The sequence below is a fragment of the Paroedura picta genome, chromosome 2 (genome assembly GCF_049243985.1).
Source record: "Paroedura picta isolate Pp20150507F chromosome 2, Ppicta_v3.0, whole genome shotgun sequence".
Taxonomy (NCBI): Eukaryota; Metazoa; Chordata; class Lepidosauria; order Squamata; family Gekkonidae; genus Paroedura; species Paroedura picta.
The window spans coordinates 36014667-36037908 of NC_135370.1; the positions used below are offsets into that span (position 1 = coordinate 36014667).

General features: G+C 46.5%; 2 protein-coding genes across 5 annotated transcripts in view; one reads left to right on the forward strand and one right to left on the reverse strand.

Moving 5' to 3' along the window:
* The window catches only part of SLC25A12 (solute carrier family 25 member 12), an 82228-nt gene extending 75760 nt beyond the window's left edge, over nucleotides 1–6468 (forward strand). Inside the window, exons 15-18 of the mRNA XM_077319728.1 lie at nucleotides 2524–2662; nucleotides 3906–4064; nucleotides 4240–4330; nucleotides 5821–6468. Coding sequence (XP_077175843.1) covers nucleotides 2524–2662; nucleotides 3906–4064; nucleotides 4240–4330; nucleotides 5821–6016 — 585 coding nt within the window. The 3' untranslated portion in view covers nucleotides 6017–6468. The remainder of the gene's footprint in view (nucleotides 1–2523; nucleotides 2663–3905; nucleotides 4065–4239; nucleotides 4331–5820) is intronic.
* Nucleotides 6469–15017: 8549 nt separating this feature from the next.
* DYNC1I2 (dynein cytoplasmic 1 intermediate chain 2) overlaps nucleotides 15018–23242 on the reverse strand; it is a 45027-nt gene continuing 36802 nt past the window's right edge. For all 4 annotated transcript variants that reach the window (XM_077319731.1, XM_077319729.1, XM_077319732.1 and 1 more), the window contains 6 exons: nucleotides 22730–22843; nucleotides 21374–21507; nucleotides 20115–20259; nucleotides 18753–18893; nucleotides 16936–17061; nucleotides 15018–15746 (listed from right to left, as the gene is read on the reverse strand). In XM_077319731.1, the coding sequence (XP_077175846.1) occupies nucleotides 15633–15746; nucleotides 16936–17061; nucleotides 18753–18893; nucleotides 20115–20259; nucleotides 21374–21507; nucleotides 22730–22843 (774 nt within the window). In that variant the 3' untranslated portion in view covers nucleotides 15018–15632. The remainder of the gene's footprint in view (nucleotides 15747–16935; nucleotides 17062–18752; nucleotides 18894–20114; nucleotides 20260–21373; nucleotides 21508–22729; nucleotides 22844–23242) is intronic.

Below are 23242 nucleotides of genomic sequence, written 5' to 3' on the forward strand. Positions count from 1 at the left end.
AATAATAATAATAATAATAATAATAATAGCAGGGATCCTCCTCCAACATCCAATATTTAATATCTAACAACTAATACAGCCGTCCAGGGGATTGTGTGTGGGGAGGTAGGGGTTTTATATTTTAGTAAGGCTGCAATTGTAGATTTTGGTATTTTAATCTCTGTTTTTAAAATTTGTTGCTAGCCACTGTGAGTTGGCTTGATCCAGGAGCGGCGGCCTATAAATCCAATAAATAAAATTTTCCCCAAAGCATTTTAGTGGCCCGAGCAAGCTTTCCACACAACCTATGTTTTTTGGGAGGAGGAGATGCCTCAGATTAGAAGCAGGCAATGGCTGGACCCTCTTGCTCTGAAGACCTTGTGGGGTTGCCGTAGGTCAGCTATGCCTTGAAGGCACTTTCCACCCCCAACACCATGCCGGAAATTACAGAAACTAAAGTACTATGGGTAAGCCATGCAGCTGTCTTAAAACAGGCCAGTTTCAGTGGATTAAAGGGCCACTCAAGACAACCTGAATGGATCAGGGAAGGTGCTGATCTAAACCTCCCTTTCTCAAACCTCCACCTTACACACACACATGTTGTAGGTCAGGCTTTCTCAACCAGGATATTGTGAAACCCAGGGATTTTTTGACAGCCCTGGAAGGGTTTCCTGAATGGGTGGGATTTAATTAATTTTTGTACATATTTTCAAAATTTGTTAAACATTTATTGGGTTATAGGACCATATATGGTCAGGTTGAACCAACCTCCCAAAATGGCCAATGATGGGCCTGGAGGGGGTGGGAAGGGGAGGGGCCCCAGGTGGGCATGTCCACAGCTCTGCTTCCCAACCATATTCTGCACGATTGGGCCACTGGTGGGGCTTCTCAAAGACTGAGGAATGTTCCTCAACAGTAACAAAGTTGTGAAAGGCTGTTATAGATTGTTGTCTTCCACTGATGTAGAACTCCCAATTTGATTTCCCTCCATGTGTCAAAGTGAACTATAACTCACAGGAACCTTGTTTTGAAAAACTTCTTGTTAGTCTTGAAGGTGCTGCTGGACTTTAAAGGAATACTTCATCAAACGTTTGGCCACGGGGACTGGAAGCCCTCCCCTCCCCAAAAGACTCGGCACAAAGTCATCCATAATGGTGTCTTTTAGACACACACAGAGACCTTGCTGCTCAAGCAGTGCCAACAAATTGACCACAGGGAATGAGTATCGGGTCTTTTTGAAGGAGGAGGGGAGAGGTGAAGAAAAAGTGCCCTGGTGATACATTCTCAGTTGGTACCTCAAGACCAAGGGATGCAGAAGGCCATGACCGGAGCCCAGAAGCAATGGTGTTGAATGTCTGCTGAACAAGAAGAAGAATTGGTGTTTACACCCCGCTTTCTACTCCCCAAAGGAGTCCCAAAGTGGCTTACAAACACCTCTCCCTTCCTCTTCCCATAAAAGACACCCCGTGAGGTAGATGAAGACAAAGAGCTCTGAGAGAACTGTGCCTGACCCAAGGTGACCCAGCTGGCTGGATGTGGAGGAGGAGTGGGGAGTCAAACCCGGCTCTCCTGATTAGAGACCACCACACTTTAACCACTACACCACACTACTGCTGGTTCCACAACCCAACGTTCTTGGCTCACAGTTGGTATCTCTACCTGTTGTTACTTTGGCCTGTCCAAGAACAGCAGATGGGCGGCATTGTGGTGGTTCGAACAGGTGCTCCCTCTGCGAGGCTTTCCTCCCCGTTGCCCTTTCTTCACCTGGCATTGACCTTTTGTCCTGCTCCTGGGTTGCTTTTCCCTGGGCTGCCTTGTAGGACCAGCGCTCTTTCCCTGTCATTGGAGCAAAGAACACTTGGCACTTGCTGTCACAATACTGTGTTGTCAAACTGTCCGTATTTTAGACACTGGGGGAATGGGACCTCCCCCCAACAGATGCTCCAGTGTGTACGTGAAAGAGGAAATGAGAAGGTAGAAAGGAGATCACGGGTGTACTGTTGGAATCTCCTGCTGGGCTGGGGAAGACCCCGAGTCTCTGCTCTACAGCCTCGTACGGAGACCCACCGGGAGTTTCTCTTGTGTAGGTGACTTTCCTTGCCTAGAGAGCCAGCTTGGTGTAGTGGTTAGGAGTGCGGACTTCTAATCTGGCGAGCCGGGTTTGATTCCTTGCTCCTCCCCCACATGCAGCCAGCTGGGTGACCTTGGGCTTGTCACAGCACTGATAAAGCTGTTCTGACTGATCAGTAATATCAGGGCTCTCTCAGCCTCACCCACCTCACAGGGTGTCTGTTGTGGGGAGAGGAAAGGGAAGGCGAATGTAAGCCACTTTGCGACTCTTTCGGGTAGAGAAAAGTGGCATATAAGAACCAACTCTTCTTCTTCAGTAATATCAGGGCTCTCTCAGTCTCACCCACCTCACAGGGTGTCTGTTGTGGGGAGAGGAAGGGAAGGCGATTGTAAGCCGCTCCGAGCCTCCTTCGGGTAGAGAAAAGCGGCATATAAGAACCAACTCTTCTTCTTCTTCTTGTATGTTCTTTGCAGGGTGCCAAAGCGTGTTTCCTCCGAGACATTCCCTTTTCGGCCATCTATTTCCCTGTTTATGCTCATTGCAAGCTGCTGCTGGCGGATGAAAACGGCCACGTGGGAGGGCTTAATCTCCTTACAGCCGGTGCTATTGCAGGTAAAAAAATTTTAAAGAATAATTTGCAACAGACTCTCCCCCCCCCTTCCCCTTCCTTGGCAGTCGTTAATATTCATCAGACTCACGTATAGGAAGCTTAATATGCTATTGTATCTAACTTAATCTAAATTTGATCACTTTTTTCCATGGTGGGAGGCAGCGTAATTTTTGATGAGAGCTAATTACATTTGCATAATGTGGATAAACAGCTTAATGTCGCTCCGCGACTTGTAGTCAAATTTGGTTCTTGGCCTCCGTAGGGAGAGCGAGGTTGTTTCAAAGCCCTCCGAGTTGGAGGGAGCTTTACATCTGAAGGAAACACACCGAGGAAGGTAAATATCTCGTCTGATTTCTCCCCACCCTCCCCTTCTTTCAGTTGGGAAGAAATTCACGATCTCAGAGGAGCAAGAATCGAAAGAAGCTTTGAAGAGATTAAGATGCGAGATATTCATGTTGGGAGAGCTTAGTTGGTTTTGGCGGAAACTTGTACCTGCCTTTTAAAAAAAGCCCACCTCAAATGCTTCATTATAAACAGACATCAAATTCGAGGCATGAACATTCCATGTAGGCGGTTCCCGCTGCTTTGTTTGCACCGTTTCACTCAATTCCTTCCTCCTTACAGCCCCCCTTCCACCAGGCTTTGGTCTGTGCTGGTCCCAGGATTTCCAGCACAGCTTTTGGGGGCTGTCCGAGGAGAACCTTCCCCTCATCTCTTCAGCAGCAGAAAAGCAGGTTGGGTTTAGTCCCAAAGAAATCAAGGGGCAAGAGTAAACAAATGAGTCTTTAAATGCATTTTTAATCTTATTAGCGTGATACTGCTTAAGTGCATTGGGCTAAATGTTTCATTTATAATAAAATCAGAGTCCAGTAGCACCTGTAAGACCAACAAAGATTTATTCAGGGCGTGAGCTTTCGAGTGCAAGCACTCTTCGTCAGAGTGCAAGACGTCGGAGGGCTTGCACTCGAAAGCTCACCCTTTGAATAAATCTTTGTTGGTCTTAAAGGTGCTACTGGACTCTGATTTTATTGTGCTCCTTCAGACCAACATGGCTCCCCATTTGAATCTAGTTTCATTCATGACAGCTTTAGTATAAAAGGTAAAACTGCCGAGGAGGAGAAAATTATTAATTTTCTTTTAGAGGAACGGCTTGTGTCACTCTTCAGAAGCGTTATAGTCACAGAGGTATTTTTGCCTCTCCCGGGTGTTTGCCCTGAACTTAAAGCCGTTCGTTTTGCTCAAAAGGTGTGCCTGCAGCTTCCTTGGTGACCCCTGCTGATGTCATCAAGACAAGACTGCAAGTGGCCGCCCGCACGGGTCAGACCACCTACAGCGGCGTGATTGACTGTTTTGGGAAGATCCTTCGCGAAGAAGGCCCCACGGCTTTTTGGAAGGGAACCGCAGGTAAAGAATGGGATACGGGGCATGTGTGCCTTGTCTGTGTGTGTGGGGGAGAAAACCGCCTTGCGTGTATTATTTTTAGTAAACCGCATGAACCTAGAGGGCCAAGGGTAGTAAACAGTGCAGGCCATTTGAGGTAACCTCTTGCGATAAACGTTTTGCTCGTTTGATTCAACAGCACGAGTGTTCCGATCTTCCCCACAATTCGGCGTTACTCTGCTGACCTATGAACTTCTGCAGCGGTGGTTCTACGTCGATTTTGGAGGAATGTAAGTGCGGTTCGTCCGGTTCGTCCCCTAAGTCGGTCTGTCTTTAGATTTCCGTCTCCCGAGGCGTGGGATATAAATGAGTTACACCGACCTGAAGTCGATGGAGGCTTCAAGGAAGCAAGGCTGCTTCAAATCGATGTTAACACGTTTGCTGTGAAACCTTCACAAACGGCCAGGGGTGTCCTTATAGAGCCTCGTGTTGCATTAGAGGACTGCAACTAGGGTTGTGCGCGGCGGCGTCTAAATCGGCCTGGAGCAGCCGATTCGGACACCTCCGCGCACAACCCTAACTGCAACAGGGCATTGTTATTTATGCGTTTGGTCGCCTGGCTTTAAGTGGCAGCCGCGTGAGATATTGTGGCACGGCGCCCGCTATGGGCCACCCTCACGGTGAGTTCACTGGCACAGGAAGACTCCGCTTCAAACAGGGAAACAGAAATCAAGGGCTCCTTAAAAAGAAAACAAAAAAACGAACCAACTTTATTTGAGCGCAAACGTTTGCGAGTCAGAGCTCATTTCTTCATATAAGTGGCTAATTAGTGGATTATCAAAAAACAGTTACAGAAGTGGGGGGGAAGAGGCTGAAAGATTAGTTGTAAATGCTGTTGTAAAAATCACTCAAGATAGCTAGAAATCTGTCTTTTTTTGCTTTTTGTCTCTCCGAAATTATGGATCAGGAACTAAAAAGTTCATTTTTAACCACTAGTTAGTCCGCGCCTTCCCAAATGTGTTTTGAAATTTAAGTTCCATGTTTCTGAGCTTATTAAATAATGCTGTTTAGGGGGATATATGGGCATTGTATATGAGAGCATTCTAAAGATATTAAATTCCAGTGGGCCAGATGTGAGCCTGCCCCTGTACCCAAGGATGCTTCCAGCAGTCAAATAATCCTCCCACCATTCTTTCTCCGAACCTGGTTCTGGCTAGAGCAGATCTAAATTTATCTCTTTCATGGGTAACTGGTGGGGCCAGCTCTGATCAGCTCACCTGGGGACATGGATTCATTTCCACCCCACCCAAACAGGTAACCCTACTATTGAAGCTCCCGATACTCTGTTCTGGTGAGGTACGCCCAGAGGTTCTCACACGTGGCAGTTAGTTCTCTGCAACTCTTAATCCTTATGGGCTACCAAGGCTGTTTCTATCAACCGTAATACCTAATGAAACAATCTGTTCGATTCAGATTTGAAACAATGCACTCTCAGTGCATTTAGCAGTAATTTGCAGCTGGATTTCTTGCAGCAAGAAAATCCAGTTGCAGGTGAATCCTGGAAGTGCATTAAATTATCCCGATATGCATGGAAGCATATCCTTAAAGATAGATAAAATCCAGGAAAGCTCCCTCCAAAAAGCCCTGAAGCAGCCATGCGATAACGTGGCACGGGTCACATGCGTTTAGAAGCTGCACTCCTTCAGAGCTGTTACCGTCTGCCATCCCAATTCCCACAGCAACACCTGAGGTTTCCCATTTTCTATTTTCTTCCAACCAGCAAACCTTCTGGTTCAGAACCTACACCCAAGTCTCGGATCTCGGACCTTCCTCCTGTGGATCCGAACCACATAGGCGGCTACCGGCTTGCGACGGCGACTTTTGCGGGCATAGAGAACAAGTTTGGCCTCTCTCTTCCCAAGTTCCAGGCGTCCAGTGTCGCTTCAGCACAGCCCAAAGCAGCAGCTGAATCCTGAGCTGACCTTTCAAGCCAAACCCAAACGGTGCAATGGACGTTTATAGGTAGTCCTCTGTTTCTTCCTCCTCCGGTCAGCTGCATGACGCTCTAGCTGGACGGAGAGAGCTTGACATCGAATCACTCCTTTCTATACGGAATGTGACGAATCATTTGCACACGGGAGGCGATTCGAGCTTTTTAAGTTCTATGCATAGACCTTTTACCCTCTCTGCCCGGTGGCATGAATTAGTAACCAAGGCTTGGCTTTGCACAGCTTTTATCTCTCTTTTTTTTTGCACTCCATGTTTACTGTACATATTGTACATCTTTGTACAGAGACATCATTGTGGCGTTGAAATGCAGTGGCATTTGTAGGAACAGGCATTGCCGTTCTCGTTGGTTTGAAATGTACAGATTGTTTTGAAAGTGTTTTATTAAAAATCACGACAAAATAAAATTTATTTAAAACGATGGCGCCGCAGCTTCATTTCCCTGGTTTGCTACCTGCTGGCCAACAAAACAGAATAAAACATTTACAAAGCAGCAACATAAAATTTAGTTGAAAAACACTAACGGAGTGTTCCGATTCTAGCCACATAGCTCAGAGAGATTCTAGCATTGGTGTTATATTGGTCCTCAAATAGTAGGGAGGTGGGGAGGGGAGGGGCCATCTCTGATGTAATGTTGTGCCTAAATTGGCCTCAACCATATGCCATCTTTATCTATCTATCTATCTATCTATCTATCTATCTATCTATCTATCTATCTATCTATCTATCTATCTATCTATCTATCTATTTATTTATTGCAAAAGCTCTCCACGATCACAGGAGGAGGAGTTTCGCAACACTTTTTAGCTGAAGATGGGGATAACAGCCTCTAGGGCCCATTCTGCACACATTGGATAATGCACTTTAGAAGTAGATTATCCTGTTCTGCATTGGAAAATCCAGCTGTAAAAACACATTGAAAGTGCATTATCCAACGTGTGCGGACTTCATCCAGGTGGGACCTGGGAATCCCCCAGAATTACTGCTGATCTCTAGACTACAGAGATCAGTTCCCCTGGAGAAATGGATACTTTGGAGGCTGGGCTCTGGGGCATTCCACGCTCTATCCTCAAATCTCCAGGAGTCTCCCAACCTGGATCTGGGAACCCTACCCCGCCCCCTCTCCTGCAGGTGGCCAGGGAAGACCTAACAATCCTGGGGATTGAACCTGGTACCAACAGCATACCAAGCAGATGCTCTACCACTGATCCATGATCCCTTCCTCTCTCAGAATGCATCACCATGGGGTGGACAGTTTCCTTAAGGTGGGAGCAGCAATCTGGCACTCAGGAACATCACCGTAATATTGGTTGTTAGAGACACTCAGTTGCAAAGGATTGGACAGACTTCTCCCCCCCCCCGCTCCCTGCTGTGCAACCCTTGCCCCCTTGCAAAGAGAGAGCCATGTTGGTCACTTGTAGCAAAGTAAGACCAAAGTCCAGTGACTCCTTAAATAATAACATTTATGTCTAGAAGAAACAAGCTGAATGACTCATGAACACCCACCCAGAAATAAGGCTGCTACTGGCCTTTTATTTTTAGCAGAAGGAGAGTTATTTTTATACTTCACTTTTCACTACTCGAAGGAGTTTCAAAGAAGGCTTACAATCGCCTTCCCTTTCCTCTCCCCACAACAGACACCCTGTGAGGGAGGTGAGGCTGGAAGAACCCTGACGGGACTGCTCAGTGAGAACCGCTCTAACAGGACTGAGACTAGCCCAAGGTCGCCCAGCTGGCTGCCTGTGAAGGAAGAGTGGGAAATCAAACCCTGCTCTCCAGATCAGAGGCCGCTGATCTTCCCCATTACCCCAAGCTGGCTCTTTTATCCAGCCCTCTACCAATCAGAGGGGGTTGGCCAATCACCTGGAGGTCCCTATCTGCCGTGGGAAGATCGGAACCTGCAATTAATCACCGCTTAAATCAGGACCCTGGCTTGAAGTACACACCGTGGATTTGCGTGAATAGTTTTAATATGAAATGACAGTGCCCAAGAGGAAGGGAGAGGGAAGTGTACAGAAGAGGGAAGGAGTGAAGGCAAAAGAGAACCTCTGGGGCTTCTCTGACCCGGAGTTGAGAAAGCAGCAGCGTTACTAGGACCACGCCAGCCAATTGAACAGACGACATAGGCTATTGTTGCATCACGGAAAGGGAATACAAAAGATCCTTGCAGTTGTGGGGCAGGTGGCTTGGAAATAAAGGCTCTTGCAATCACTCCCGTAATAAGTGGGTGCCCTGGAGAGGGGGCTAGGCTAGCTGCCAAAATAAACCAAAGGAGAGTTGCGGTGGATACTTAAGGAGAGGATCTTGAAAGTGAGCTGGAAGATAATGGGGCTGTTTTGTACAAAAGCTCTTTGACAAAGTACATTTTTTTTTCCTGGTTTCCACCATCTAGCCTCAATAGGAGCCAGGGGGTGGTGAGGGGAGGGGGCTGAACATAATGCAAGCCAAGTGCGCATCCTGCTCAGCATCAGTCTCTGTGTGGGAGATAAAGAGGCATGAGCAAGTGACATTAGAACTGAATCTGCAGCCGTTCTCAACGGTGGTGGAGACACAAACGCATGACGTTGCCTTATCCTGAATCGAAACCTTGGTTCATCAGTGCCAGTATGGCCCACTCCAGGCTTTCTCAACCAGGGTTTTGTGAAACTCTCAGGTTTCTTGACAGCCATGGAAGGCTTTCCCAAATGGGTGGGAGTTAATTAATTATATATATACATACCAGGGGCCAAGCCCATTGCATTCAGGAATACAACAGGTGCTAGATTAGGGGGGTGGAGTGGACAAACTCTGCAGACGGCCTCCCCCTCCCACCAGGACCTGGAAAGGCTGCAGGCTGGGCAGGGAACAAGCCGGCAGGGGCAGCTCTCAATCAGAAGGAATCTGCAGCCTCTGAGCCTCAGAGGGAAGAGGAAGGAGGAGGTGGTGGGGTGGGGAATGGAAGGCAATTTGCTAGCTACTGGACAGACAGGCAAGCCCGTTGGAGGAGGAGGCACTTAGGGGCGGGGCAGCCGCCCTGAGTGGCACTTAAGCCATGAGACATGCTCCTCCTCCAAGGCCTTACCAGAAATATTATATGAAACAGATTCGTTTGTTAAACATATAGTGGGTGATATGACCATATATGGCCATGCCAACCTCCCTCTCAAGATGGCCAATGATGGGCCTGGAGGGTGTGGGGAAGGGAGGAGCCCCAGGTGGGTGTGGACACAGCTGTGCTTCCCAACCATATTCTGCACGATCGTGCCACTTCTGGGGTTTCTGGGAGCCTGAAGGCTCTTTCATGGATTTCTCAATGGTTAAAAAGTTGGGAAAGGCTGTTCTACTTAGAATGGCAGCAACTCTCCAAGGACCATGGGCCTTCATGTCCCCCTACCAAGAATTGTACTTGGGACCACCTGTAGGCCCGGCAGATTTTCTGCCATAGACCCATGATCCCTCCCAAACTGATACAATCAGAAAATCTGAAATGATGACAATGGCAATCAGAAATCCATAAAGTTTAAGTTTACGGAACACCACTTGGATGACCAAAAATAAACTGCAGGCCCACAAGGAGAAATGGAGAATAAAAATGGGACTATAAAAACAGGCTGAGAGGAAGCGTTGAAAGCGGTCAACACAATGAGGAAGAGGAACATGTTCCCAAAGTGAGAATAAACTCAGGGAATTAAAAAAAAATGAATTTTAGGTGGGGAACAAAGAAGCCAAGAGGGTGCTTCATAGACTGTCAAACTGCTAGATATCAGGGGAAAAAAATTCACAGTCAGAGTAGTTCAGCAGTGGAATAGGCTGCCTAAGGAGGTGGTGAGCTCCCCCTCACTGGCAGTCTTCAAGCAAAGGTTGGATACACACTTTTCTTGGATGCTTTAGGATGCTCTGGGCTGATCCTGCGTTGAGCAGGGGGTTGGACTAGATGGCCTGTATGGCCCCTTCCAACTCTATGGTTCTATGATTCTATGCTCCTGAAGGGAGTAAGAAAAAGGAGAGCAGGGGCTCCATTTAAAGACAAACAGCAGATGACCAATTTATTTTAGATACCAGGATCCACTGGGGAACATAGCAGGGATCCCGCGGTATAAGGAAGGAGCTATGCTAAGTGCTGTGTGCTTTGTAAAACTGCCAAGGTGAAGTCCAAACAAAGGGAAATGTTGGAAGAGTAATACTGCAAGCTTCCATCTGTGATGGGAGAGGAACTATCTGCAGGAAATGATGAGGTCGAAAGGAAGGTGTTTGTAAGCCTCTTTGAGATGCCTTCAGGCAGTGAAAAGCAGAGTATAAAACCCAACTCTTTTTCTTCTCTTGAAGTTCAATTTAAACCTTGGCAGTGATCGCTGGGTACAAAAGGAATGGTTGCCTGAAGTTCTGTGATCCGAGCAGTTTAAGGTTCTGGGCACAACCCTGGGTCTTGTCTCTGACCTGACTAGAATTTAATTGTGTCTCCCAATAGTGTTTTTGCCCTGAAAGAGGTAAGCTGCTATAATTGACTTAGAACAGCGGTTCTCAACCCTCCCAACCGCTGTGATTCCTGCCACTGCCGCGGCTGTGGGAGTCACAACAGCGGCAGGGGTGGTGGCGGCAACCCAAAGGGGTTCGTAGGGTTGCATGCTGGCGATCATGGAAGGCTGAGGTGGCCAGCGGTGTGGAGTGGAGGGGTGCTGCCGGCACGCCAACCAGTGCCTGTGCCCCTCCCTTCCATGCCGCTGGCCACTTCGGCCTTCCATGATCGCCAGTGCACATGCAACCCTACAGCCCCCTTTGGGTCACTGCCACTGCCGCCAGCAGTTCACAGCCTCTTCCCCTTTGGGTCACCGAGGCTGCCGCTGCCATGAATCAACCCCCATCAGGGTTGGGACCCCCAGGTTGAGAACTGCTGACTTAGAATGAAAGTCAGCCTGCCAGGATCTGAACCCAGTGGAGAATTCCAAATGGATTCACGAGGTAAAGCAGAACGAAGATCCGAAAATATGGCAAAGTAAAATAAAGTTTAATTTTTAAGCATCAGTCTGAGTCTTTTAGAGAGATGAAAGTAATCCACACCAAAGGGAGACCCCGGATAATATTATAGTGTATTGTCCGGGGTCTCAATTTGGTGTGGATTATTTTCATTTCAATAAGAGACTCAGACTGATGCTTAAAAATTGAACTTTATTATATTTTGCCATATTTTCGGATCTGAACCCAAGCAATCTCCTGGCAGCCGCTGTTGATGACAGAGATTTGGCTCAGAATGTCATTACATCTAATGTTGCATCTGCCAAGGAGGATTCTATTTGCCCCTTCAATTAAACTTTTGTTACCTTCTGGAATAAGCTGCAAACGCTTCCTATTTCAGGCAGTTCTATGGGTGCATCTGAAGTGGCTCTGACTGACTGCTTTGTGTGCCTTTTCAAGAACAAAGTCTGTTCTTTTGCCTGCTGCATCCCTGATGTGGCCATCCTCTGCCAGTAATCCTGAAGACTGGAGCATCACTACCGCCGAGAGCCAGTTTGGTGCAGTGGTTAGGAGTGCGGACTTCTAATCTGGCATGCCAGGTTCGATTCTGCACTCCCCCACATGCAGCCAGCTGGGTGACCTTGGGCTTGCCACAGCACTGATAAAACTGTTCTGACCAAGCAGTGATATCAGGGCTCTCTCAGCCTCACCCGCCTCACAGGGTGTCTGTTGTGGGGAGAGGAATGGGAAGGCGACTGTAAGCCGCTTTGAGCCTCCTTCGGGTAGGGAAAAGCGGCATATAAGAACCAACTCTTCTTCTTCTTCTTCTTCATCAACCAACGGCTCCTGTAGAAATTCCTCCACACAGGCAGGCAAACCATACATTTAAAAAATAAACTTAGGAACATGTGCATTATGCATTGGACGTGTCCATTCAGTTTTCCTCTGTTTCTCCAAAACATATGGCAATGGAAATCCTTTAGGCGCTTGAGTTATACTTGGAAAATTGAATCATAGAATCATAGAATTGGAAGGGGCCATAAAGGCCATCTAGTCCAACCCCCTGCTCAACGCAGGATCAGCCCTAAGCATCCTAAAGCATCCTAAATACTCTTTGCTCTCTTTAGGCCTCTAATGGCTCCCGCTTGTCCTCAAACAGAAAGCTATCACGGGCTTTTGAAAGGCCTGAGGGAAGGCTGCTACTTATAAGTAGGTGAATCTTTAAGATCCAGAGCAGCCAATGACTTGGAAAACAAATACTGAAAATCCTGTTTTAAAAAACCTTGAGGATTTTTCAGGGACTTGAATCTCCCTGCCTTCCTCTTTGTCCAAGGGGAACTCCTCGTCCTCCTCCTCTCCCTTATTAGTTTGTTGAATGTTCAGACTATATGATGGGGCTGGATCTCCTCCTTTCTGGCAAAATTAGTTGGCCACATCATGTATTCTCTGGGGATCCTTTGTGTGCCCGTCCAAGTAATGGGGAGTAACGAGGGTAATCAGAAGGGTCTTGAACTCTCATAATTGTCTGTTGGTAGAAGTGGGTTCTCTCTTCTCTCGTTGTCTCCCTGATGGCAGATATATATCCAGGAGGAAAGGTGGAGGGTCTGTAGCCGCATACATTACTGGCCCACCTTGATGTGTAAGGCTGATTGTGCTGCTGGTCACCTATGTGGCTCTTAAGAGCAATAGGTTGGGCTGAGTTAGGTAGAGAGGCACACTCCAGATGGCTACCATGTGATATTCAGCCCCGTCACCTCTTTGGTGCCGTTTTCTGTGCATTCCTTCTTAGTTCGATGTTTGTGCCCCACAGCTTAAAGTTCCAGTGCCACAACCCTGGAGTACTGTGTGCAACCTGGAGCACTGTGTGCAGTTCTGGAGGCCTCACTTCAAGAAGGACGTAGATAAAATTGAAAGGGTACAGAGGAGAGCGACGAAGATGATCTGGGGCCAAGGGACCAAGCCCTATGAAGATAGGTTGAGGGACTTGGGAATGTTCAGCCTGGAGAAAAGGAGGTTGAGAGGGGACATGATAGCCCTCTTTAAGTATTTGAAAGGTTGTCACTTGGAGGAGGGCAGGATGCTGTTTCTGTTGGCTGCAGAGGAAAGGATACGCAGTAATGGGTTTAAACTTCAAGTACAACGATATAGGCTAGATATCAGGAAAAAGATTTTCACAGTCAGAGTAGTTTAGCAGTGGAATAGGCTGCCTAAGGAGGTGGTGAGCTCCCCCTCACTGGCAGTCTTCAAGCAAAGGTTGGATCCACACCTTTCTTGGATGCTTAGGGCTGATCCTGCGTTGAGCAGGGGGTTGGACTAGATGGCCTGTATGGCCCCTTCCAACTCTTTGATTCTATGATTCTATAACCCCTTGATGCACTTCCAGACATATAAAACGATCTTAGGCAGTGCTTTAGTGGAAAGTCCAGGGCTGGGGAAGGAGTGTCTCCAGTCCTGCACAAAGTCCTCAGCCTGTACCAGGAAATAGTTCAGCTTGCCACCCCATCAAACTTAATGAGAAATACTCACACTGTGAGGGCGTCCCCCCACCTTGGGCTCCTGCTGCAATTGGTGACTCCAGCTTGTCCTCAGTCAGAAAGCCATCATTGGCTTTAGAGTGGGCCATGTCTAAAGCATCCTGAGGGAACGCTGTAAAGTTTGGCTAAAAAAGAGCCGCCACTCAGCCAAGGATGACTGAAGGGTCCCTTTCCTTTCCCCCTTCCCAAGCTTCTGAGTAGGGGATTTTAGAGAGGGAAAGGAGACAGATTAAATTAGAAGATGGATTATATACAAGAGGATTAGCGTAGAAGAAAAGAGGGTTTCTATAAGGATAAGAAGTCTAGTAAAGAAAAAAAACTGCATACTAGAAAAGCCTTTGCTGTCCCTACTGAGGCAAGAAAAGAACAGAGGAAAGGTTGACTCCCACACTGAGACAGGAAATAGGGAAAAAGTTGTTTTCTGCCTCCCTAAATGAATGGTAGGAAGCCCCCATCCAAGATGTCCTCCACCTCTGAGGGCGAACCTCTATATTCAGAGGCAGGAAATCTTGAGTGCTAGGAGACGACATTAGGGGAGGAGCTTAGCTTTTATGCTTTGTTTGTCAGTCCTCCAAGTCAACTGGCTGGTCAGTGAATGAAACCTGATGGACCACTAGGCTCTTCTTAAGTTCTTACTGCGGAACGAGGCATTACATCTCTGCCCCTGCTCCATTTGTCATACGAAACCTGCCTTCCAGTTGCTTAAGCCTTAACAAGAAAAAATTGCAGATGAAATATCAGTATCTGCCACATTTCATTCAGACCTTAAAGCAGGGGAGGGGATTATTAGTATATATTAATAACTCTTCCCCTCCCCACGACACTGTAGCCCTGATTCATATTGTCTCCAGAAGACTGCTTCTTGCAGCTATATTATTGCCCTGATTATTAAGAGCACACGTAGTTAGGGTTATGAAGACATTACTCTCACGAACGTTACCTGAGGGATACAGTACAGAGTAAAGACGAAGAAGAGTTGGTTCTTATATGCCTCGCTCTACCCGAAGGAGTCTCAAAGTGGCTTACAGTCGCCTTCCCTTTCCCCTCCCCATAACAGACACCCTGTGAAGTAGGTGAGGTTGAAAGAGTCCTGATATTACTGAAGAAGAAAAAGAAGAAGAAGAGTTGGTTCTTAAATGCTGCTTTTCTCTACCCAAAGGAGTCTCAAAGCGGCTTACAGTCGCCTTCCCTTTCCTCTCCCCACAACCGACACCCTGTGAGGTGGGTGAGGCCAAGAGAGCCCTGATATTCCTGCTCGAACAGCTTTATCAGTGCTGTGGCGAGCCCAAGGTCACCCAGCTGGCTGCATGTGGGGGAGTGCAGAATTGAACCCGGCTCACCAGATTAGAAGCCCGCACTCCCAACCGCTACAACCAAGCTGGCTCTCAAGCTGGCTCAAGGCAGCAGCAAGTCAGCTCCTAAACACCCTGCAGCATGGTTCCCCACCTGTATAAATGAATGGCAACAACAACCCTTGAGCAAAAATAAGTCTTTAAGACCAGCGTTTGTGAGAAAAAGGTCATGTAATGTTTATTTATAAAGAATTCTTCCCTTAAAACGCACCAAAAAAATGTCAAAAGTACTTAGCAGGTGTTTCTATGGCTAAGTAAGTTTTTAAAGTTGTACATGTTTTTAATTCAAATACATGACCTACCACCGTAGCCTGGAGCCCATTGTAGAATAATTAGGATAAAGGTTACTGTGAACAGATGCATGCATAACTTAAGCAGCCTGAGTACTAGAACCGTGACATGTTTTCAGGGGTTGATGTTTATTGCACAGCCCGTCAGTTTAACTGAGGACGGCTCCTGTTTATAAACGTACATAAATTAATTTTTTCAGAAACGGTCAGTCATATGCTGCTGAAAACTGGGACACAGCCCAAGTAACTTTAAATACACAGCTCCGTTAGTGTTTGCTTGACAAGTTAAGATTAAGTTACATCAGGCAGATTAAGACAGAACGCTTTGGCTAGGAAGGAGAAACTCAGCAAGATCGGCTTCCGCGTCCCAAAAATCCGCCATTTGCCATTTTCATCTTCACTTTTTGCTGCAGGCTACGTACGCAACTACTCTGAAGCCCTCTCTAACCCACTCCCCAAATCACTCCTAAATCCTATCTAAGAAGGAAGTCGAGATGCTGCCTCCTCTTCCGCATCGGCTCTGTTGGCGTTGATTTCGGCTAACGTTCGGCCAAAACGGGTCCATTCGTCGTTTCGTGGAACGGCAATTTGCTGCAGGGAGACACAGTTAAAGAGGACTGTTAGAAAGCACAGGGACATCAAAGGCCATAACCTCACTTGGCCAGGAGTTGTGAAAAAAAATCAAGATGATGGGTTGGGTGTGCAAGAAACCCAGATTCCGATCTCAAAGCCAACAAATGGGTCATGGAACCTTGAGTTAATCAATCTCGCTCTACCCAAAATTTACCTTGAGTCACTTGACAAGGGAAGTGAAATAGCCTCCATTGTGACAATCCTTGAAGGACTGTCACAATTGGGGCTAGTTCACTTCCCTTGTCAAGTGAGGTCTGTGTAATCTCAGGTTAAGATATAAGCGGAAGGAAATGTGAGAATATCCAACGTGGGCACATGCAACTCCAAGGCCACCATGCACCCCATAATTTATGTGTACAGTCATAATTTATGTGTACAGTTTATGTGTACAGCAGTGGTCCCCAACCTTTTTATCACCGGGAACCAGTCAACACTTGACAATTTTACTGAGGCCCGGGGGGGGGGGTAGTCTTTTGCTGAGGGAGGTCGCTGCCTGGGCCCCCTGTTGCACTTGCTTTCCTGCCGGCGCTCCTGTCTTCCCGCCTCCCGCTGGGGGGCACTGCTAACAGCAGCTGCACAGTGCAATGCCGAAGGGGAGTCCCAGCCATGGCGGCCACTGGAGAGCACCAAAGGTGAGCTGGTGGCAGGGCAGCCCCCGAGGCAGCAGCCGGAGAGGAGGACGAGGAGGAGCCGCGGCCCGGTACCAACTGATCCACGGACCGGGACCGGTTCCCGGACCGGGGGTTGAAGACCACTGGTGTACAGTACTGACCCTGTTTTCAAGATCTCAACATCAACAGATCACACAGGGAAGTCTCCCAATCCTAAGAAATAAGTTTTCTGCGATAGCAAGAAACGAAAACCCAAAAACCAAAGCCACAACAACAGAATTCCAAACTACCCAAATCCAATAGCAATTGTCCTTTGCACTTCAAACAGAGTGCTCGCCGCTACACTGAAAGCTACATTCACGTTAATAAATTGCTCTTTTAGAGTGCCAAAAAGGCTGCTATTTGGATGCAGAGTTTATGCACGCCTAAGCCGGGGGGGAAGCGGGTTTGAAAACATGCCTTTTATCCGAACGAAGTAAAATAATTCACAGAGCGCGCACGGCGCACGGCTGCAATTTCAAAAGGAAGTTACCTACCTCTCCCACATCATAAATCACTATCTGCCCATCAGAATCTCCCACGGCAATTTCGCGACCTGAATTGGTCCATCTGACACGATTAAGAGCAGGATTCCCTTCCACGGTGATGCTCGCCGTTGGCACCTGGATCAGTTTTAAAAACAAACGTTGCAGCTGCATCAGGAGTCCCGCCACCTTTGGCTCCCCCCCCCCATTTTAAAACATCGCCTGGATAACACTGGTCAGCTGTCTCTTGTACGAAAACATATGGTGGGGAAATATTCTACAATTTAAGAATTTGAAATTTCCGTGATAAACTCAGGATGCGACGCGGGACGATAATGATAGGAATTAGAGTGCCAAGTCTTCAAGGATGACAGCCCCGGTTACATTTCCCCCCCTTCCTTTAGACAAAATCTTGTCTGTGTATATTTAACTTGAAATACCTTGGCAGAAATTGCTTTATTATAGGGACCCCACATCCACACACAGACATCGCAGACTCAGGGAAAATGATATTCTGCATGAGGGGAGTAGGAAGCAAATCACATGTGCAGTGGTCTAAAGCAGGGGTAGTCAACCTGTGGTCCTCCAGATGTCTATGGACTACAATTCCCATGAGACCTTGCCAGCAAATGCTGGCATGGGCTCATGGGAATTGTAGTCCATGGACATCTGGAGGCCCACAGGTTGACTACCTCTGGTCTAAAGTGCTACCCCTGGCGGCATTGCTGCTTTTGGGCTTTGCTTCGTGCCCAGTGCACTGCTGTGCGGTAGGGGCAGATTCAAGTACAGGTTCATAAAGTGATAGTCCGATACTGCAAATGTCTACTTTGGTGGGGTTATGAGCTATTGGTTGTCAAGAGGTGGGGGTGGGGTAAAAGCTACAGGAAGCCGAACTTGTCCAATTCAGGGGGCCAGGGCAAAGGAACTCAAGCATGAAGGCAGAAGGAAACGGTCCACCAATTTAAGTGAGGAGGATATAGAATACCGTTCTTTTTTTCTTGCCCTTTAGATGGACCTCTGACCTCCCTCTACGAAGTGGGGCCAGCTGCTCTCCGAGCTTAATTTGAGGGCAAAAGACTTTCCAAACGCCAGAATCAGATTTGCTCTTTTCTGTCAACTGTGTGGTGCAGTAGGGAACATTGACTAAATTTGCGCTCCTTTAAGAAACTAGAGCATAAAATCTTCTATGCTGCCTTTCCACTCAATTCAGGGTCCCTAAGGCTAAGCTAGTCAGTCCTAGAGGAGATCAGGCCTGACTGCTCCTTAGAAGGCCAGATCCAGAAGATGAAACTCAAATACTTTGGCCACCTCATGAGAAGGAAGGACTCCCTGGAGAAGAGCCTAATGCTGGGAGCGATTGAGGGCAAAAGAAGAAGGGGACGGCAGAGAATGAGGTGGCTGGATGGAGTCACTGAAGCAGTTGGTGCGAACTTAAATGGACTCCGGTGAATGGTAGAGGACAGGAAGGCCTGGAGGATCATTGTCCATCGGATCGCGATGGGTCAGACACGACTTCACACCTAACAACAAGGCTAAATGTTAGAGCGGTTTCTCAGTGGAACAGGCTTCCTTGGGAGGTGGTAGGTTCTCCATCTTTGGAGATTTTTAAACATAGGCTAGATAGCCATCTGACGGAGAGGCTGATTCTGTGAAGGCTCAGGGGTGGCAGGTTACAGTAGATGAGCGCTTGGGATGTGAGTGTCCTGCATAGTGTAGGGGGTTGGACTAGATGACCCATGAGGTAACCTTCCAACTCTATTATTCTATGATTCTATGATTATAAATCATTTTACACTAGCTTTTGAACACTGAACGTCACCTGGCCTTACCTCTGTATCATTGTTGAGATTCCACAGGTCCAGCCGGCCCATCCCATCTACACAAGCAAAGAGGGCGGGGTGGGTGGGAGACCACATCACATCATAAACATAGTCTGAGTTGTCTTCAAATGAATACAGGGGCTTGTTATTCTGAAAGCCAAAGGGGTGGGGAAAACAACATTTATAGATCATATTTTACACAATCCTCAAAGGATTAAGATAACTGGGTTAATTCAGAGTATAAACGTGATGTGTTGTACTTTAATACCCACCACTGATGCACGCTATGTAATTTTGAACACGGCCATACAAAAAGTGTTTCAGAGGGTAGCTGTCCTGGTCTGCAATGGAAAAGCCAGATTCGAGCCCAGGACCATCACAGGGACCAACAAGCATTTCGAGTTAAGAGCTTCTGAGAATCAAAGCTCCCTGTCAGATATCTGAATCTCATTGGCCTTTAAGGTCCCACTGGACTCAAGTCTCACAGGAGGTGTTCCTAACGTTAGGCAAGGTTTTCTGCTCTAGTGAAGAAAACAACCTCCCCAACCAAGATAGTAACAGACATAATCTCAGTTGAAGACTTCTGTGATTTCACTGCTGTACATAGAATCTTGGAAGCAACCTGGCTCACAAACCATAAGAGCAAATAAAACTTTTGTAAAGCTCTGAATGGTGTGCTAAGAGGGAGGACATTTGGACACTAGAACATCCAAGGTGCTGGAAATCACGGAACAGCAAATTTCTGTCATGCATTTAGAGGTTGGGATGACCTTAGTTGATAAATACGTCAATGTTCAAGCCTTATCTCTAACATGGCTACACTTGACTAATTCCTCAATAATTGTATTTACAAGAATGGTGAGACCTGACTAATTTAATATTTCTCTTATCTTCATATATTTACCAACAAGGAGAAACATGTAGCAAATGCAGTGTAAAAACATTTATTTGAAATCACCGAGGGTCCAAAGGTACCCTTGTCCACGAACTTATGGAGTCCTTCAATAGAATCAACCCAGTGTATTTGACAATGCCCCAAATGAAAAACTGCCAGAAAAATTTGATCTCTGACCTGAATGGGTGCTTATAAGGCAGTGTGGACAATGCACACCACTTACAAAAAGGATAAGGAGAAAGAGTGAAATGTTTAATCTCCGCATATTGCCCTTAGATGTAACTGCACTGCTGCATTTCGAAGATATGTTACAGAGGTGATGCTAAGAAGTACACGTTATGGACAAAAATCTGTATCAAGGAACTGGATTTAACATTTACACAAGCCTGCTTTCATGAAATAGTTTTTCAGTCAAGGTGACTGCTTTGGTCTGGTTAGAAAACAAATAGACACCACCACCTGACCCATTTAGATACCTTAGTTGTCCAAAGCTTTACAGTCCAGTCAAAAGAAGAAGTGACAAAAAGATGAGAGAAATCCACAGGTCCAACTGCAGCATGGCAGTTGATGCCTGTAATTGGTCCCTGATGACCTTCAAACATCTCACTGATGCCGGCTTTACTGTTTTAAAGACAGACACAATGGAATTTAGTTCCGTCAAATAAGAATATTCACATAGAATACCAAAGATATGTCTTTGTACTAAGTAGGAAAAAGGAATTTACTGGCCCATTCCCACTTTCCCACTCCTCAAAAACCATGGTAACATGTTTCTACAGAAGTCCAAGTGGAGTGGATTTGAATAAAACAGTGTCTCTTGGTTAAATAATGAGTTGGATACAGAGAACCAACCGGTTTTGGCCTCCTCTCTCTTTTTGCTACAGTATCTTGTACTTCCAAAAAGACGTCTCTTGAGGATAAGGAGAGACTTAAAAATGGCATGGGAGGAGGCACTGGAGACCATTCAGACGGAAACGATTAGTCTTTCTGCTCAAGCTTTAGAGTGCTTTTACTTCCATGGAAGTGCAGGGATTGGTGGGGCTGGATACAGCTTCATATATTAAAAGTATATCATACCAAAGACATGCCAAAAAGCAGTATCATCTGCTTAATTGTGTAATTCCTTAAACTATATATCTGAATCGTTAAGAGTAAGATGTTTTTGTCTTTTGTGGGGCACAAACCTTTCAGAGGATATATTCTTGGGGTGATGTTCAGGTCTGAAATCAGGAACAACGTACCCTCAATGGTATCAGAACTGATTAAATGGAAGAACTATCAATTTGGGTTAGTTTTAAACCAAAGCGCTGTAGAACACAGGCTGATGTCTGTTTGAGCTGAAACCTGGGCCTCAATTTCATTTAAGAAAGCAATTGATAAGATTCAGCCAGACAATTTCAAAACAGATTGAACAGCGGGAGACACGCTGCCCAATTTACGATTGGTGCGTGAGGCTACTGTACAATTATCCATAGGATGGAGAGAGTTTGGGATGTTCTGCCACAATTCAAATGACCAAAATGAGGGTTTCATTTCAAAAAATGCATTCTTCGCCAAAAGAAAGGGAAGTTGGAATACTCTTTAACAGCTCATATGACGCTTTTTTAAGAGAGCGCGGTTCCCCCATGGTATCGGCTCCAGGCAGTTAAGAAAACAAATCTTTCTGAACTCATGTTATGTTACAGAACAAGTTGGGAGGGGGACACTTTCGGCTTAAAAATGGAATTCTATTCACCTGCCATGACGACATGCTGTGTACACAGAGCCTTCTTCACTTCCGACAACAAAGTTATTGACGTCTCCCACAGGGAAAGACATACAAGTGACGGCGACAGCCTTGGACTGCTTATGGACTAGCTCCATGCTATCCTGGGGAGAAGGAGACAAAAATGAATGTTCTGCCCTAGCTCCTCTCCCCCGCCCTCCAGAATCAAGTATAATTTCTAGAATTAGTTTGACAGAAACATCCTTCAGTTTAAAGCATTAAAGCATACATTAAAAGTGCTGGGCCCTCATGGGTTTGTTCCCGCAGAATATCCGGGAGAAACACACCTGAAACTGAATATATCACTTGAATTTTACGGGCAATGCTCTTTCTTCAGAGCTCCCTCGCGAAAGAATATTTTTAACACATCTATATACTGTTCTTCATTTAAGGAGCTCGGGGTAGCACCTATGGTCTATAATTACTTCTTCACCCTAGGAAATGAGTTAAACCAACAGCTGGTGACTTCCTGAAATTGATCCGAGCCTTAGAGCACTGTCCAGGATATCACGTGGACTGATTCTGACTAGTCACACATTTGACTTCTGCCCTTCCTCCAGCGAGATGCCGGACACCAAAGACAGTTCTCTGCCACCCATTTCCCCCCCATTGTAACAGTTTTGTCAGGGAGGTTAAGCTTATTATGGCTGATGGGGCATATGACCAAAGTCTCCCTAATTCTAATCCAACACTCTGACCCAGCCTTTCTCAACTTCTTTACCACTGAGAAAACCCTGAAACATTCTTGAGGCTGTGAGAAATCCCAGAAGCGATGTAATTGTGTAGAATAAGGTTGGGAAGCGTAGCTGTGTATACGCCCACCCAGGGCCCCTCCCCTTCCCACCCTCTCCAGGCCCACCACTGGCCATTTTGGGAGGGGGTGGGCGGGTCAACATGACTATACATAAGCTTATCGCCCAACAAAACAACAAATTTAAAAAATATATTAAAATTAACCCCAACCCCTTCGGGAAACCCTTCCAGAGCTGTCAAGGAATGCCAGGGTTTTATGAAACCCTGGTTGAAAAAGCAGAACACTAAGAACTAGAAGGTTTACTCAGTAGCAAACATTTAGCTGGAGGAGGAGAATGCTGTCAAGTTGCAGTTGACTTATGGCAATCCTGTACAGTTTTCCATCCCAGATAGGAACAGAAGAGGTTTGCAATCACCTGCCTACGTGTAGCAACCTGGACTTCCTTGGTAGTCTCCTGTCTTGGGCCACTCCAGGTTGTCTTCCAAGGCTGTGCAACTATTATCGCAAGCTTTCCTGTGATAGTACAAACTGATGGCAGTGCAGGGTGTGGCACTAACGTTTGTTTATTGTACCTGAGGCTGCGAAAGCATGTCCAGGCTCCACGAACAGATCTTTCCATCAGTTGAGATGCTGATGAGGTTATGAGCATTCTGCGTCCCAACCACGTTCACACAGTAGACTGGATGCTAAAACAAGACGGCAGGCAACAGAGACTGACAAAAGTTTCTCAGAACAATCTACAGACATTTCAATGCAAGTGGGGGGGGGGGATTAGCCAGAATTTAGAAAGCACTGCTTTCTAAAACCGCTTTCTAAAATTCAAGTCACAATGAGAGAGACTATTTGGATACTTAAATCCACTGCTGTCTAACATGGAATGACCGACCCCTGATTGGGAGGCATAAGGAATCTGACAAGGGATCATCCATAAATGGGGAAGAGAGGGGGACAGAGGAACATTGTCACAAAGCAGGGACTGGACATTAATCACCATGCACAATTGAGAATGCATCTGTTCATTAACCTTTAATCTTGACATTTTTATTTCCTTTACTATGTTTTCCCCGTGGAGCTGAACCGAAACA